The following is a 15254-nucleotide window of genomic DNA, read 5'->3' on the forward strand; positions in this document are numbered from 1 at the left end:
ATAGATTGAAATTAAGCTATAGTACCAACTGAAGCAACTGTTATAAACTGAAACTGATTCAGACTTCTGAAGGTCTTATTCCATAGTAAACATAGGCCATGCCTTATCCTACAGCCAAGTATTATATCATATTCTATCTTGAGCTGGCCAGCCATAGCTGGGTGCTACAGCTTCTGCAACTTCACCTTCATTTTCATGAGCCTCATTGTTCTCTTGCTTTGCTGCAATACTGTTTGCATCATTAATGGTGGCATTATTATTATTATTAGAGCATTAGAACCCAAATCTAATGACTGATCAGTTTCACCATAAGCACCACCACTATTACAGCTAGAACAAGGTGGAGCACCGCCGCCGCCAAGACTTATATCACCAGAAATGCCCCCGCTAATGCTACCTGTACCACTAACACGACCATTGACATCACCGCCAATATTAATACCGGGAAGGCTGATACCAGCGCGGGCATCACCACCGATATTAATACCAGGATTGCCATGACAACCATTGTCATCGCCGCCGATGTTAATACCACCACCAATCGCTCCGCCAATGCCCCATTTTTCTTCACCGTTGATATTATTATTATCTTGTTTATATGATTCCTCTTTGACTGGTGCAAGCTCTCTCTGAGAAGAGTAGCAAACTCCTAAGCTCAGCAAAACTACAAAAAACAAGTTAGCCCATTTAATTTCAGCCATTTCTGGAAGATTTTCAATGACCTTAACCATCAAATATTTGAATTTATACATTTAAAAACAGAAGATAGTTGTTCATAGTTTTATCATTTGCAGGAAAGAAGGCGGGAATTCTGGAATTGATGAAGTAAATGGAAAGACGCATGGTTCAGGTTCTCATGATCATGATCCTTGCATGAGCCAAGAATTTGTGGGCTCTGTTAATGCAAAAAAATACCATTAATTGGTGAGCTTTTGATATTTATTTTAGACATATTTGAGAGCTCTTACTTTGATTTCATTTCTTTCGAGCACTTAATTATAGTACATGTATATGAATTTGCGCCCAGCTGAACACAAAATAACTCAACATCTCAGACTGATAGCTATCAATCACGTTATAATAATGAGGAAGAAAGAATGTTCGATGCTTATTATTAAACAGTCGACATAACTCGAAGAAATAGACACCAAATATTCAACAAATCAGCATGGTCATGAACCAGGTGACTAGCAATGCACCTGATAAGATTTCCTCATTAATTAGGAATAAATGTAATGGTCATGAGCATGTTTTTTAAAGCCAGAATAGAGCATTCAATTGGGTCACTCTGACTAGGACCCGAGGGCAAGTATTAACCGGCTGATCTCACTAATTCTGAAAAGGCAAACTAAGATCAGACTCATCCTAAAACCAGGGTTGACAATTTGACCAGAGTGAATCATGATCTAACTACTAGAATCTCACTTATTCATAATTTGATTCTAATCAATATTAAGTGTTAACATCAATACAAAAAAGTTATCTTTTTTTTTCAAAAAGGTAGGAAGAACCATTCTCACAATTTGATTTGTTATTTTTTTATTAAGATAACAATATCAGAAATATTGAACTATTACTTCTTTTAATTAAAACGATTAATATTTATCTTTTTTATTGAAAGAATCAAACTCTCAGATTTTTTTATTGAAAAAACCAAATTTTCAGTATTTTTTGAATATATTAAACTTAGTGGTAAAATGATCGACTATTACTTGATTGATTATAGGTTTGAATCCTACTTTAAGAGACTTGAATCATTTTCTAGAAATATTTTAGTAATAGGATCTATTAGATCCACATGCTCTTATTTGGTCAAATAACTAGCATCAAACTCTTATGCTCCTTTTACACAAACAAAATTATGAAGATTTGTTTTGTTTTAAAAATAATATAACTAATTGTACTTAATAGTAAAAGTTTAACCATTTAATAAAAAAATTTAAAATTTTGATTTATTTAAGAGAAAATTTTGAAAATTTATTCTCTTTTACCCAAAAAAAGAAAAAAAACAACAAAGTTCCATACCTTTTATAGAACATAAGTGGTAATTGAATAACTCTAGCTCTAGTTATTGCCATCTTTATATTTTTAGTGCCATCAAACCAGATTTATTTTTATATTAAAATAATTTAAATTATATTTTAACGATCAATTATATAAAATTATTTTTAATATGTAATTTAAATTGTTTACATCTAACCATCAATTCAAACTAAACCGCTCCCCTTAGTCAAGGTCCGATCCAACCATGAAAACATTGGCCACAGGTCTTTAACAAGTTCTTATCCTCTTAGGTTGGAACTACATATAATTATTTACAGAAATGGTGATCGATAAGCAAAACTTGCATACAACATATATATCACATCAGATTTACATTGACACGATCTTTGACTATCAGAAGTTACTAATCTCTGGTTCACTATATTAGAGAGGCAGAGAAGATAGCAAAATGTATTTACATGAGAAAACAGACCTCCATGACAACATTTCATTTGGTTCTTGGACTTCCTTTGCACATGTTTCTCCATTTATCCTTCAAGTCTATGGCCGTACGACCTTTCAGAAACACAGAACTACCAAATTCTAAAATCATCTTCCATGGAATATTTCTATCATCAACACCAGTAGTAAATCTCTTTACCCCCTTCTGCAAGAGTATAAGCAGCATTTAATATTTAACAATACATGATAGAACAAAAAATTCAATGATGAAAAGAAATGCTGTCACTCAAAGAACCATGAATTCCAGATCAAAATTCAGAGTGTGAAAAACCAAAGTTGTAATGTTAGGCCTGATATAATCTAAATAATTATAATGCTTGCAAGATATGGGACACATGTAATATATGCACTTCTTAAATTTTGAAATTAAAAAACAGAATGTACCCAAAAGTTCAATCATCTTATGTACAATACAACTTGCAGAAGAAAGAAAATCCACAATTGTACATGGTGTTTGAAACATGTTCAGAATATGTATGTGTGTGTGTGGACAAAACTTGGGTAGAATAATATGGGGCTCTTTAGCTAACCCTATATATCAACTTACCTTAAGCATCTCTTCCTCTTCAGCTGTCCAAGGAACTTTTTTCCGTCTCAACTGAGGAATTGCAGGGTATGTACTGGAATAAGAAAAAATGTTAGTCAGCAGTTAATAAAAATACATCTATATGATCTGCTACACCAGACTTCCTACTTAAAAAGCATGCATGTGCAAATATAAGAGATAGCATGATTCTTACAAGCACTTGTGGTTCCCATCTTTCTGTTATGTTTCTAAGAGTATCAAGTCTAAGGGTGGACAAAAGTATAGAACTAGAAATGGCATGATATTAAGCACCATGGATTTAAAAAAAAAAACTTACTACTGCCTCTCTTGCTTGCGGACACGTATTGAGTAACTAGAAATATTGAACTTAGCATTTTCCCCTTCAGCTTCTCTCAGATCCACAGGGGCTACATCTGCATCTGTCCGGGTTAAATTATCATCATCAGACCTACAGTTAATCGGTGTTTGATCCTGTTTTTCTACAAGAGCTCCTACTGATGGACGCTCTTCAAATATATTCTTTTTCCCTACCGTTCCTCCGTAAGAAACAGAAACTGTTGCACTAGCTAAATTTGCCATTTCTTCTATACAAGGCAAATTGTTCTTGAAACATGATGCAGAAGGCTCTGATTGATTCCTGTTACTGATACTTTCCTGACAAAGATGATCACTAAAATCATGTACTTTCTGGCCATTTTGTTTCACTTGGTTATGTTTTCGTCCTCCACAGTGACCATTATCATAAATTTCATTTGTTCCATTTTGTCTAGAATGAGTCTGCTCTTTTTTGTGCAACTCCTCAGCAGATTCATTTGGATGCTGCTGCAAACTCTTCTGAAAAAATGAAGCTAGTCTCTTCCTTGCTATGGAAGCTTTCTTCTTAGCTTCCAGGTATTCAGAAATGGCAAGAGAATATGCACAGAAAGGACAATAAAAATTTCCCATTTCATCAAAATGTGCAGGGTAACCCAAGCAATTCTCGTGAACCACCAGTGGACAACTACTAGTGTTACAACCCAACAACTGACCATCTTTGTTACATTTCATACAAAGGTTTTGTTCTGTAAAGCTGCTTGCTGCCAGGAAATCATTCTCTAAGAAGCCTTGGGAGCTGAAGAAATGACTCTTCGTCTTGGCAACATCATTTCTCTCATTCAGATATTCATCATCGTCACTTGACATTTCTTCTTCATGCAAAGACTCCGTCTGACCTTTAGACTTATTTGCATAATCATTTAGCTGAGTTTCCAATAAGGTTGCATCTGTTGATGTTCTTGGTTCATTAACATTGACTTCATCCACATACATATTTTGAATAGCTTCATCTCCAGATGTATCTTGACACATTTTATCAGGAATATGATCAACCATTGTTTGATTATCCTTGATTTGGTCATCATTAAGATCACCACCCCGTCCAACCCTCTCTGAACAGCCATCATCTGGAAACTGGCTTTCCTCCATGCCCGCATCTTGAGATTGGTTTGCAACAACACAACCTTCTCCTCCATCAACTCCAACAACTCTTTCTTGAAGATTTTCTAATGACTCACAACAAGGCTGAGGAACTGAGTTCTGTACTAGAGATTTATCAGTATAATTTGCATCCTGCTTAAGCTTTTGGACATTAGAATGGAGATCAAATTCCCCTTGAATCTCATTGAAGTCTCCTTCCATATTCTCATCATCAGCCAAGTTATTTGAATCATTTCTGTTCCTCTTAGAAGCTAATAAATTTGTATTATGCAAATTATTTCCTGATGCTTCATTCTCATTTTCACAGGTTGGAGGGATCAAACTCTCATTTGTAGCCATTGTTTGGACATGAGTGCCTGTCTCATTAAATCTCCATGTCATTGCATTATGATTGACATCAGCAGTGAGGGTTCTTCCACTCCCATTTACACACATCAGTCCACTACTTTCCTTCAAGGAGGCAGCCAACGGATTATTACCTTCAAGAATCATACCTTTCAGCTGTTTGTAGGCAGCAATAAAAAGCACGTTACAAATGGCTAATGGAAATTGATAATCTAATATCCCTTATCCTGCAACAAGAAAAGCAATATAGCAAGAATTTGCTTTACCTGTTGTAAAGCACATTTAGGCATAAAAGCTCTTTTATGCATAATAAAGGGATGAACATCCCATTTCAACAACTCTGGTCCATCCATTTTGAGATCTAAAGCCGATGCCTGTAAAAAAGAATTTTACAACTAAATTTAAAATAAAACCTACCAGAACCAATTGGGTTTCCATAATAAAAGGCAGATTTGCTCTTTAAAGCCCACAAAAATCAGAAAAAAAAATTACAACATTACCTCCTGCAGTATGTGTTGAAGAACATCTTCACAGCTTTCTGTAAAAGCAAATCCAACTTTGTCCTCTGTATCTGAAATGCAGTCAGGTTCATTTGATTCACCAAACATATCCTCCAAACATCTCAACGCGACCATTTCCCTCGTATTTTTTGCCAAATCATCAGGTAACTGTGGGGCCATTTCAACCAAATCTGAAATAAGAAAAAGCCACAGAAAACCCTTATTACGAAAGACCAATCAAAACAAGAGGAAACAATCACGTCCACCTTTAAACACATACTTCAATCTGCACATACATACCATGCAAAACAGATGTGTCTACTTGCTTGAAGCTGGCTAAATACTCAATAATCCAAAGCCATGGAAGGTTACGATTGCCAGAAGAAAACCCAGTCAAAGAATCCATTTATAGCAAAAATTAAAACTTCCAAATCGTTTGACCTTCTCCACGCTGGTACTCCATGCAATGGCGCCAGTTGATAGGAAAACGCTTAACTTAATCCATTTTACAACATAGAACAAAACTGTAAGCGTTCTCAAAATTAAAAATTCACAATTCGCACAAACAGCACAAATTCACCAACGACAAAAACGCATATGAAAATCGGCACAGTTCACAAATTTATGTCACTTTTATCCAATGTTCACAATATAAACAAAACAATACGAAGGACCAAGTGTAATTCTCATTAGAAAAAGAAACAAACTGTCAGCTCCTCACGAGTAATACTTGTCAATTACACTACAAGATTGGTCCTTATATATCTCATTGAACGCCTATTAGTACATAAAAAAAAATTCAAAAAGCAAGAAAAGTTTTATTCAGAGAAAAGGAAATTCAACTTAAGGAGGAGAAGAACCAAAGTCTAAAAAGAAATTCAAAATAACATAAAGAGGTTCCAGAAAAAAAAAATCGAAAAAAATATATAAAGAATTTCGAACAAGAAAAACCTTTTTCTGTGGCTTCTACCGGTTATAGAATCGAAATCGCAGTTAAACGGCCGGTGAGTTTTGAACATGACACGAGGTGCGATTAGGGCAGCGAAGGAAAAAAGTGAATCGGCGAAAAATTATGTCCATTAAACCGCATTCATGTGTGGGCAGATTCATTGTAACAAAAAGACATAGCCAATTGAAAACTGACACCTGTAAAACCAGATTATTGCCGCTTCCCTTAAATTTGACACTTCGTGCTCTAGCAAGTTCAATATTTTCTTTCCTCTTTGTTTTTTTTGTTCTTACAATTTGCTACTATTTATATATTTATTTAAGTATTAAACTCTATCCATGGCTTAAAATTACTATCTAAGGTCATTTAAACTGAAATAATGGTAAGTTCAGGCTGAATTTAAAACTAAAATTGTTAGTTTAAGATCAAATTTTATTTAAAAATAATTAAAAAAACTCGATTTAATGAGATGTCGAGCTAAATCATAACACGTTGTGTTAGAGATTTCCATATAAATTTGATTCAACTAGTTTCTTTTATTAAAACCAAGCGTGAGGCAGTACAAAGTCTTATTCTATTGCGTAGTACATCATTCTCAAAGCCTAAAGGCTCACGTAGGAGCAACAACAGGCCTACCCTGACTCCGGTGCTTCAGCAAAGGCCTCCCCCGACTCCGGAGCTTCGGCAATGGCCTCCCCATTTTGCTCTTCACTCCAGATAGCAAAACAATTTCTACAGTCTTCAAAAATGCAATCTGAGCAAACTTGGTCATCATTAAGATGAGGATCCATGGCTTCTGCAAGAGTATATGAAAAGTTCTTCCCTTCAATGGCATTGGTGAGATTTTTATTCTCGCCAGAGGTCATGTTCATCATTTCATCATCTTTACCCTCAGGCATAGGTCTGTGAGAAGAGCAGGCTCCTAAGAGAAGTGAAACAAACAAGGCTATGTAAACCGATCTGGGTACCGCCATAATTGGTTGTTTTAATTCAGCAAAGTTTGCCACTGAGAATTGAGGCTCTAAGTACCCACTCACCAACCATCAAGGCTTTTTATAGTAGAGTTTTGCTTGGTGGGTAAATCTGTAAGAGATGACGACACTAAAATAAGGCGTAAAATTGGGTAACAGAGCTAATCATGTTGGTCATGTGAACAAAATATTAGACGCACGTAATGGGATTTAAATGGGTTTTCCAGTTGTAAAAATAAAGGCTCAAACTCAAATTTCTAATGTTTTACTTGGTTTTATTAACCCTTGCATGAATATGTAAAACTATGTTTACCTATATTAGGTATACACAATATATACATATTTATATGTGTCATCATGTGATTGGATGATTTTGAATTAAAAATAAAATAATAATCAATCATATGATGACACATATGAGTTTGTATATATTTATGTACACAAAATAGATATACATAATATTACTCTATGTGTATATATTGTTAATATATATAAACTTGGTGTATTCAGTAAACTAAGGAATTGACTCATGCAATTGGTGGAGCTTAATTGTTGAAGATTAAAAGGCGAAAGGACTTATTTGCACCCAAGTTTTAGTCCATTTCCAAAGTTTTACTTGCGGGATTTTAAAAATCCAAATATCTACCCATCATTTAACTTTCGTTATATTTTTCAGTTAGTTATAAAAATAAGAACGTTATTTTATAATTAATATTAAAAAAAATTATATCTCATTTTATCACTTTTGATTAAAAAATTAACAATTTTTCCTATCTAAAAGTTTAAAAACTTGAATTTGATTTTTCTCTCATCCAGCTACTACTCCAAGAAGGTCGTCGGTTGGCCTTCCCACCATCTCCCTTCCTGGTGGTTTCCCGATGTGGTAACATCAAAATTTGTGTGATGTTCGACGGATGCTCAATTGATCGAAGGTCACACAAATTTGTGCAACATCGTTGGCCATTTCGATTGACTTTTTAGTGGTTTTCACATCGAGAAACCTTCAGGGACTGAGGTTTTGGGAAGGTCGGCCGATGACCTTCTTGGAGTAATCATCAGAACGAAGAAAAATCATTCTAGAGGGAAAATATAAGTTTTCAAACTTTTAAATGAGAGAAATTATTAGTTTTTTAAATTAAGAAGAAAAAATGAAATATAATTTTATTTATTTTAATATTAATGATAAAATTACGATTTTATCTTTATAACTAACTAAAAAATTTAATAAAAATTAAATAATGAATAAATATTTAGATTTTTGAAACTGAGTAGGATGTTTGGAAATGAAATAAAACTTGAATGAGAATAAGTCCTTCGGCCAGATTAAAATTACAAAGAGGAAGAGTGAAGTCCTCAGCTTAGTAAAGCTAAAAAAAAACTGTAAACCCGAACGGGATCTGCCATTTTGAGCAAATTAGATGTTTCCCGGCAGATGAATTAACTTGTGGAGTCGGACGCTGCAATTAATCCAAGGAAACACACAATTTCATGCGTCTTGTTCATGCATTCACGTAGCTATCATGCTGGTTTTCTCAGCAAAATAAGTGGTAGGCACACATTGAATTTTTAGGGACGTTTTGGTTAGTCAGTAAAGATTACTGTAGTAATTTATATTTTGTTATCTTTAATTAAATAAAATAATTATTTATTTATTTTTATTAAATTGTATCAAATATAATAATAATTTATATTTAATAATCGTTTAAATAATTTATTTTTAAAATAATTTTTATATTTTGATAATAAAATATTATCCAAATCAAACATTTTTTTGTTTTATATAAAATGAATAAGTACTTAAATGATGTATGATTTTACATCCAAACGGGTTGAATGGGTAACGCCTGTTATTATATCTTCTTCCCCAGTGATTTTCCTATTATATTTTCCATTAAAATAATTCTTACTTCTTTTGACAATTATTTCGGCAATTTTTTTAATAATATTTAAATGATCTTTTTTTTTCTCTGATTAAGAAAACAAAAAAAGTGTAAACTGAAATGGGATCATCATATAAGAAATTCGTTAGGCTTTATTGAAAATGATTCTGAAGGTCTTATTAAATGCTAAATGCAACAATTAAACAGGCTTCAGATATAACATGCAATTGGAGCATGAACCCGGCCGGACGTCCACCGTCTCAGACTAGGGCACGGTGGCATTAGCATGCTGCTTTCAAGGAGCCAGAGCCAGGGAATCGTTCAGTGATCGCACTACGTGACCACAATCAATAGGCATATCACTTCCAGTACCCATCGGCACCCCGCAGCTGCAAGGAGGAGGAGGAGGTGGAGAGGGACATCGCTCATTGCAACGCTGTTCGTCGGAAGGAGAAACCACATACACTGGACAGCCTAGACTGCAACCATATGAGTCATCCCCAGGGTAACATGGCTGATAACATTGGCAACATGGGCTCGGATCAATGCAAGAAGGTACACACGGCTGCTCGCAAGCGACTTGACTGGATTGAGAGTTGGTAATATTGGTGATGGTGATATTGTTTTTCTCAGCGTGATCAAAATAGGACTGGCTGGTATTTTTTTCGGCTGCAGGGGGATTAACTCTGCTAGAACAGGTGGGTCCTGAGCATAGTGAAACCAGAATGGCTAAGAACATCAATCTGGGTGCTGCCATTTTTAACTGGTTAAGCAAACTTGGATGCTCTGAATGAATGGCTCTACAGGGATGGGGTTTATATAGAGTCAAGTTTGCCTTATTTTTGTTGGAGTGAGTAAATGAGGCATTAAAATGGAAGAGAATGCAGGAGGGATGCTAGCAGGAAAAAACATTTCATACACTTTGCTCTTGTTGCAGCTGAAAAATGTTTTTTTTTTTAAATTAAAATGTTTTAGTTTGATAAATTTGAAATTTTATGTATGTAATCAAACTAAATTTGAGCCAAACTCTTCTCATGTTGGCTCGACTCTGCTCATCCGCAGCCAAAAAGAGAGAACAAATAAAATCATTGATGACTACTAATATATGAGGGGACTTAGGGAAGTTTTCTAAACATGTGGGATTTTTTTGTAAGCATATAATCTCAAGGGAGCTGATGTGAAAAGAGCAACCCAAAATCAAAATAAAATGACATATTCGGAAATCAACGGTGGTAATTGAGTACGATATTCTTCGTCACGAAAGATTAAAGAAAAGAAAAAGGTGGCTTCTAGGTTTTGGAATCGGGGTGTTGGGTTGTCTGTGGTGACTGTAGAGCATAAATAAAGAAAGAAGTTATTATCTGTGTGTGTGGGTGTGAAGAGGTTGTGAAGAAACAGAAGAGAAGAGTCATGGGTGGTGGTTCAGTGAAAGAGTTGAAATCAATGGAGGAATTGGATAACGTGCGCCAGAGTGGCGCACCGGTTATCCTCCACTTTTGGGCTTCATGGTGTGAAGCCTCTAAGCACATGGACCAAGTTTTTTCACAACTCTCTACCGATTTCCCTAATGCCCATTTCTTCAGAGTTAGATTTTTAATTTCGGATTTCGATTTTTTTAATTTTTTTTAATAGACGTCGTTGGTTAAGTATTTGAAATGGGAATTGTAGGTTGAAGCTGAAGAGCAACCTGAAATATCCGAGGCTTACTCTGTTGCCGCTGTACCTTATTTTGTCTTCTTCAAGGTATATTTTTTAGTTTTTATATATATATATATATGTGTGTGTGTGTGTGTGTGTGTGTGTGTGTGTGTGACTCTTCCGTTTTAGTCTTCGTTTTATGTATTGAGAGGGTCGTGAGTATGGAGATATACTTGTTTTGTTCTTTAACAAATGGAAGAAATTAGTATTTTTGGTTTGAATGATACTGTTTTAACTGTGTCAATCGAGGAATTGTAGTCACTTTTGCTTTTGATTGTGGCTTTCAGTCTCTAATACCATTATTTTTAGTATTGAGTTTTCTGTATGTTATTACAAAGTTATGTTGATCCCACTGGGTTGATTGGAATATTCTTGGCTAGATCCATGATCATGGACCTTTCAATCTGATTCATTGTGTTTTTTTTTTTTTAACTTTTAAATTTATATTTGCTGTTCCTTTGCACTGGAAGTGTAAGCAATATTTCTTCATGAGTGAAAAAAATGCAAAAAGATACAATTAGATTGTGGTGATGTAATCTTGAGAAGTGATAGTTGGAGTTTATGGTGTTTGAATCTATATCACACAGATGGCAATGTTGAGTGAGGAGAGAATTTGTGATGATAAGGTATATTATGGCTCTATCAGTAGATGTCATAGAATTTTAAAATCATTGCTGTAAACATTTGGGAAACCACCCAGCACAGATGATTTTAACTAAATTTGGCTGAAATTTTTGAAAAGTGAATTGTTGGAATCTGGTATTCTAGATAGGTGATTTGTAACCGTGATGCTACGTTAAATTTTTTTCATATGTGCACTGTGCAAATGTGGAGGTTGGATATTGCTAATCAAACACATTTGACATGTTGATTTGTCTATTATTACACCAATGAAACAATAGGTAGAGTTTATTAATTTGAGTCCCTCAAAGTTTAGCCTCATAGAAGATACTTTAAGCAAGGTGATAGATTTGTGGTATGACTCTCATGATAGTGGAGGGAGGTGAACATTGGTGACACTAGGAATAAGTCTAATTTTTATTGGTATGAAGAAGTTAAGTGAAAGTTGCCTTTGTGTCTTCTACCTTTTGTGGTTTATTTTGTGTATACTTCCACTTCCTTACTGGGGGCTTAGGCTAAGTTGGTCCTTAACAAATCATGTTCATGTAGATCCCTAATACTGATAAAATTAGGATATAGTAGTTGGGAGAGCTGTAGCTTTCAATCCACTGAATGTTCTTTTTGTTTTAACAAAAAAACTATATTGATATCACATAACATGTTGATAGTTTTATCCGATATTCTTCAATAAATATTGGACTTGCCCAAGAAATTTAGTCTGCTGCTGAGGTAAGTGGCCTTATGTCAACATGGTTTTAGGACCACTAGAGTTGTGTGGTTACCACAATCAGTTAAAGACTTCCAGATGTCTTAGCATATTATGGATGGTAACTTTCAGGGTATTTCAGTATAAAGCATGATCATAATTAATTGATCTACCTTGTCAATTATTCGATCTGGTTGACAAATTTATTCTTCTGATTTATTGTTAACAAAATGGGGTTCCAATCAAAATCAAATGAGTGGCATCTTCGAAAAAGCCCTTCCATATTATTTTCAGAAAAAATGATACTCATGAAATTTAGGTGATTATATTGTTTCATTTGTTCCCTTACTGTAGATCTGTGCTGACTCTACAGATTTTCCCCCTTTGGTTAACTTTTTGGTTTGTTTAACAGGTCAAGTTATTTATGATTTTTGAGTTTGGCATTTGCAACAGTAATTTTCTAAGTGGCTCAATGTTTCCTGCTGAAAGTCCTGTTAATGAATTTTATTGGCAGGATGGTAAAAGTGTTGATAAATTGGAGGGTGCAGATCCATCTAGTTTGGCCAACAAGGTTGCCAAGGTTGCTGGATCAGTAAACCCAGGAGAACCTGCAGCTCCTGCCAGCCTTGGGATGGCTGCAGGAGCCACTGTCCTTGAAGCTGTGAAAGAGCTAGCACAGGAGAACGGCTCTTCTCAATTGAACAACCAAGTGCAACCAGGACTTGGTGATGCACTTAAAAAGCGACTGCAGCAGCTGATTGACTCTCATCCTGTAATGTTATTTATGAAAGGAAGCCCTGAAGAGCCGAAGTGTGGATTCAGTAGGCAAGTTGTTGACATTTTGAAAGATGAAAAGGTTACATTTGGAAGTTTTGACATTCTTTCTGACAAAGAAGTTCGTGAGGGATTGAAGAAATTCTCTAACTGGCCAACATTCCCTCAGCTCTACTGTAAAGGAGAACTTCTTGGTGGGTGTGACATAGCAATTGCTATGCACAAGAGTGGTGAACTAAAAGACATTTTCCGAGATCATGGGATTGAAACTGTTGATGGAAGTGGAAAAAGTGGCATCTGTGGATCAACTGGCTTAAGCACAACTGTTGCCTCTCGGCTGGAAAGCCTGATTAATTCAACTCCTGTGATGCTGTTTATGAAGGGAAAACCAGAAGAACCCAAGTGTGGATTCAGTGGGAAGGTAGTTGAAATCCTCCAACAAGAAAAAGTTGACTTTGGGAGTTTTGACATACTCACTGATGAAGAGGTTCGCCAAAGTCTTAAAGTTTATTCAAACTGGTCTAGTTATCCCCAACTATATATCAAGGGTGAACTTATTGGTGGATCAGACATTGTCTTGGAGATGCAAAAGAGTGGGGAACTTAAGAAGGTTTTGGCTGAAAAAGGTGTTATCAATCAGAAAGAGACCCTTGAAGATCGACTGAAGAATTTAACTAAGTCATCACCAGTGATGCTCTTCATGAAGGGTACTCCGGATGCTCCTAGATGCGGTTTCAGTTCCAAAGTTGTCAATGCCCTTAGGGAGGAGGGTGTGAGTTTTGGGTCATTCGATATTTTAAGCGACGAGGAAGTGAGGCAGGGATTAAAAGTCTACTCTAACTGGCCAACCTTCCCCCAGCTATACTCCAATGGCGAGCTGATAGGGGGTTGCGACATTGTGATGGAGCTAAAGAACAATGGAGAGCTGAAATCCACCCTATCAGAGTAGGGTTGATGCAATTTTTCATCAATTAATACAAGATAAACCTGGGATAAATTTCATTTTATCTTTGGCAGAGTTGCCCTGGACATAATGCATGTTGCAAAAGTTTGCTTGATGTAAGCTATGGTGACTTAATATCATATGGTTTTCTGCTATAACTAGTGTTGCATACTTTGTGCTAAGCTGTATGATGAAGTTTGTACTTGAATGTTTTCAAGTTGGTGAACTGCTAGTGTGTCTGGATATTGACTGTTTTCTTCGTCCTTGGAGTGTTTTCATCATACGCATCATTTACATATTTCTTTCGTATTCTGTGTGTATCCTGGGAATTTGTTGCCCTATAAGCCATATAAATATCGATCTTAATTCTAAAACTAAATGACGTGTTAAATATATAAAGAATAAAATTATATATATAAATAAATTATATAAACTTATTCATATAAGCAACTTTATATTACGATAAAGTTGAAGATGGATATGGATTGGGGGTTGAAGATAGCTTAACCAGATTATGCAGAGGAGATTGAAAGACAAAATTTAAGTATGGGCTTCAAGATTTATTCAGGGCCCAACAAGAAAAAGCCCACCAAAATACCTCAGTTCTTAAAAATAATAAATACCATAAGAACTCTTCTTCTTTTTTTTCTTTTTTTTTTTTTTAGCATGGTGTGCATTTCATTATTTTCACTGATTTTATATACCCTCCTCATTGTCATTATTAAAAAGATATAATTTTTAAAAATTTAAAATACAATTAAAAACGTTGACTTTTTTATTGCTGGTAATATAAAATATCCCAATGATTTGAGCTTAAATAAAATATAAGAATTAAGGTTTATGAAATAAAAATGAAGTGTCAAAGATACTTCTGAAGAATAAGAAACTAAAATAAACTTGTTTATTTATTTAATATAGGTATAAATTTATCATTTTAAAAGTAATTTAATATATGAGCAATTTTATATGTATACGTTTTTGGTATAAAATTTAAATACATAATTGATGTGTCATTATATGATTGGATATTATTTTATCTTTAATTTAAAATCATTCAATCACATAATAACATATTATATATATATTCAAATTATATATAAAAAATATGTACTTATAATTTTATTGTTAATATATACCTGAGGTGACTAAAATCACTCCAATTTAATAAACATTTTCTTATAAAAATCCTCGTAAAAATGAATATAGAAAACTTTGTTACGAGTGGTAATAGATAACCTACCAAATTAATGTTTCATTTTGCGATAAAATGAAGTATCCATCCATTCATTTTTCTTATCTAATAAATGAATTACTTTTGTTGATATTGAAATCACACTAA

At 34.5% G+C, this 15254-nt stretch overlaps 3 protein-coding genes across 6 annotated transcripts; 1 reads left to right on the forward strand and 2 right to left on the reverse strand.

The window, feature by feature from the left end:
• Positions 1-164: 164 nt before the first annotated feature.
• Positions 165-701, reverse strand: LOC123192092 (glycine-rich protein DOT1-like). Its single transcript, XM_044604556.1, has one exon. It carries the CDS (start codon positions 699-701, stop codon positions 165-167), a length of 537 nt encoding a protein of 178 aa, XP_044460491.1.
• Positions 702-2270: 1569 nt separating this feature from the next.
• LOC123193383 lies at positions 2271-6472 on the reverse strand. 4 transcript variants are annotated; one of them, XM_044606339.1, is made up of 8 exons: positions 6325-6472; positions 5674-5874; positions 5374-5564; positions 5140-5247; positions 3800-5029; positions 3369-3559; positions 3053-3125; positions 2271-2650 (listed from the first exon to the last, which is right to left on the reverse strand). In XM_044606339.1, the coding sequence occupies exons 2-8, from the start codon at positions 5777-5779 to the stop codon at positions 2492-2494; spliced, it is 2058 nt and encodes a 685-aa protein (XP_044462274.1). In that variant the 5' UTR covers positions 5780-5874; positions 6325-6472; the 3' UTR covers positions 2271-2491. The 4 variants fall into 4 exon arrangements, with proteins under 4 accessions (XP_044462274.1, XP_044462271.1, XP_044462272.1 ...); XM_044606336.1 differs by having other exon boundaries at positions 3369-5029; XM_044606337.1 differs by having other exon boundaries at positions 3369-5029; positions 5674-5868; positions 6325-6468.
• Positions 6473-10428: 3956 nt separating this feature from the next.
• Positions 10429-14141, forward strand: LOC123193014 (monothiol glutaredoxin-S17). Its single transcript, XM_044605763.1, has 3 exons — positions 10429-10757; positions 10842-10916; positions 12713-14141. The coding sequence occupies exons 1-3, from the start codon at positions 10584-10586 to the stop codon at positions 13919-13921; spliced, it is 1458 nt and encodes a 485-aa protein (XP_044461698.1). The 5' UTR covers positions 10429-10583; the 3' UTR covers positions 13922-14141.
• Positions 14142-15254: the final 1113 nt, after the last annotated feature.

This window comes from Mangifera indica, chromosome 12 (genome assembly GCF_011075055.1).
Source record: "Mangifera indica cultivar Alphonso chromosome 12, CATAS_Mindica_2.1, whole genome shotgun sequence".
Lineage (NCBI taxonomy): Eukaryota > Viridiplantae > Streptophyta > Magnoliopsida > Sapindales > Anacardiaceae > Mangifera > Mangifera indica.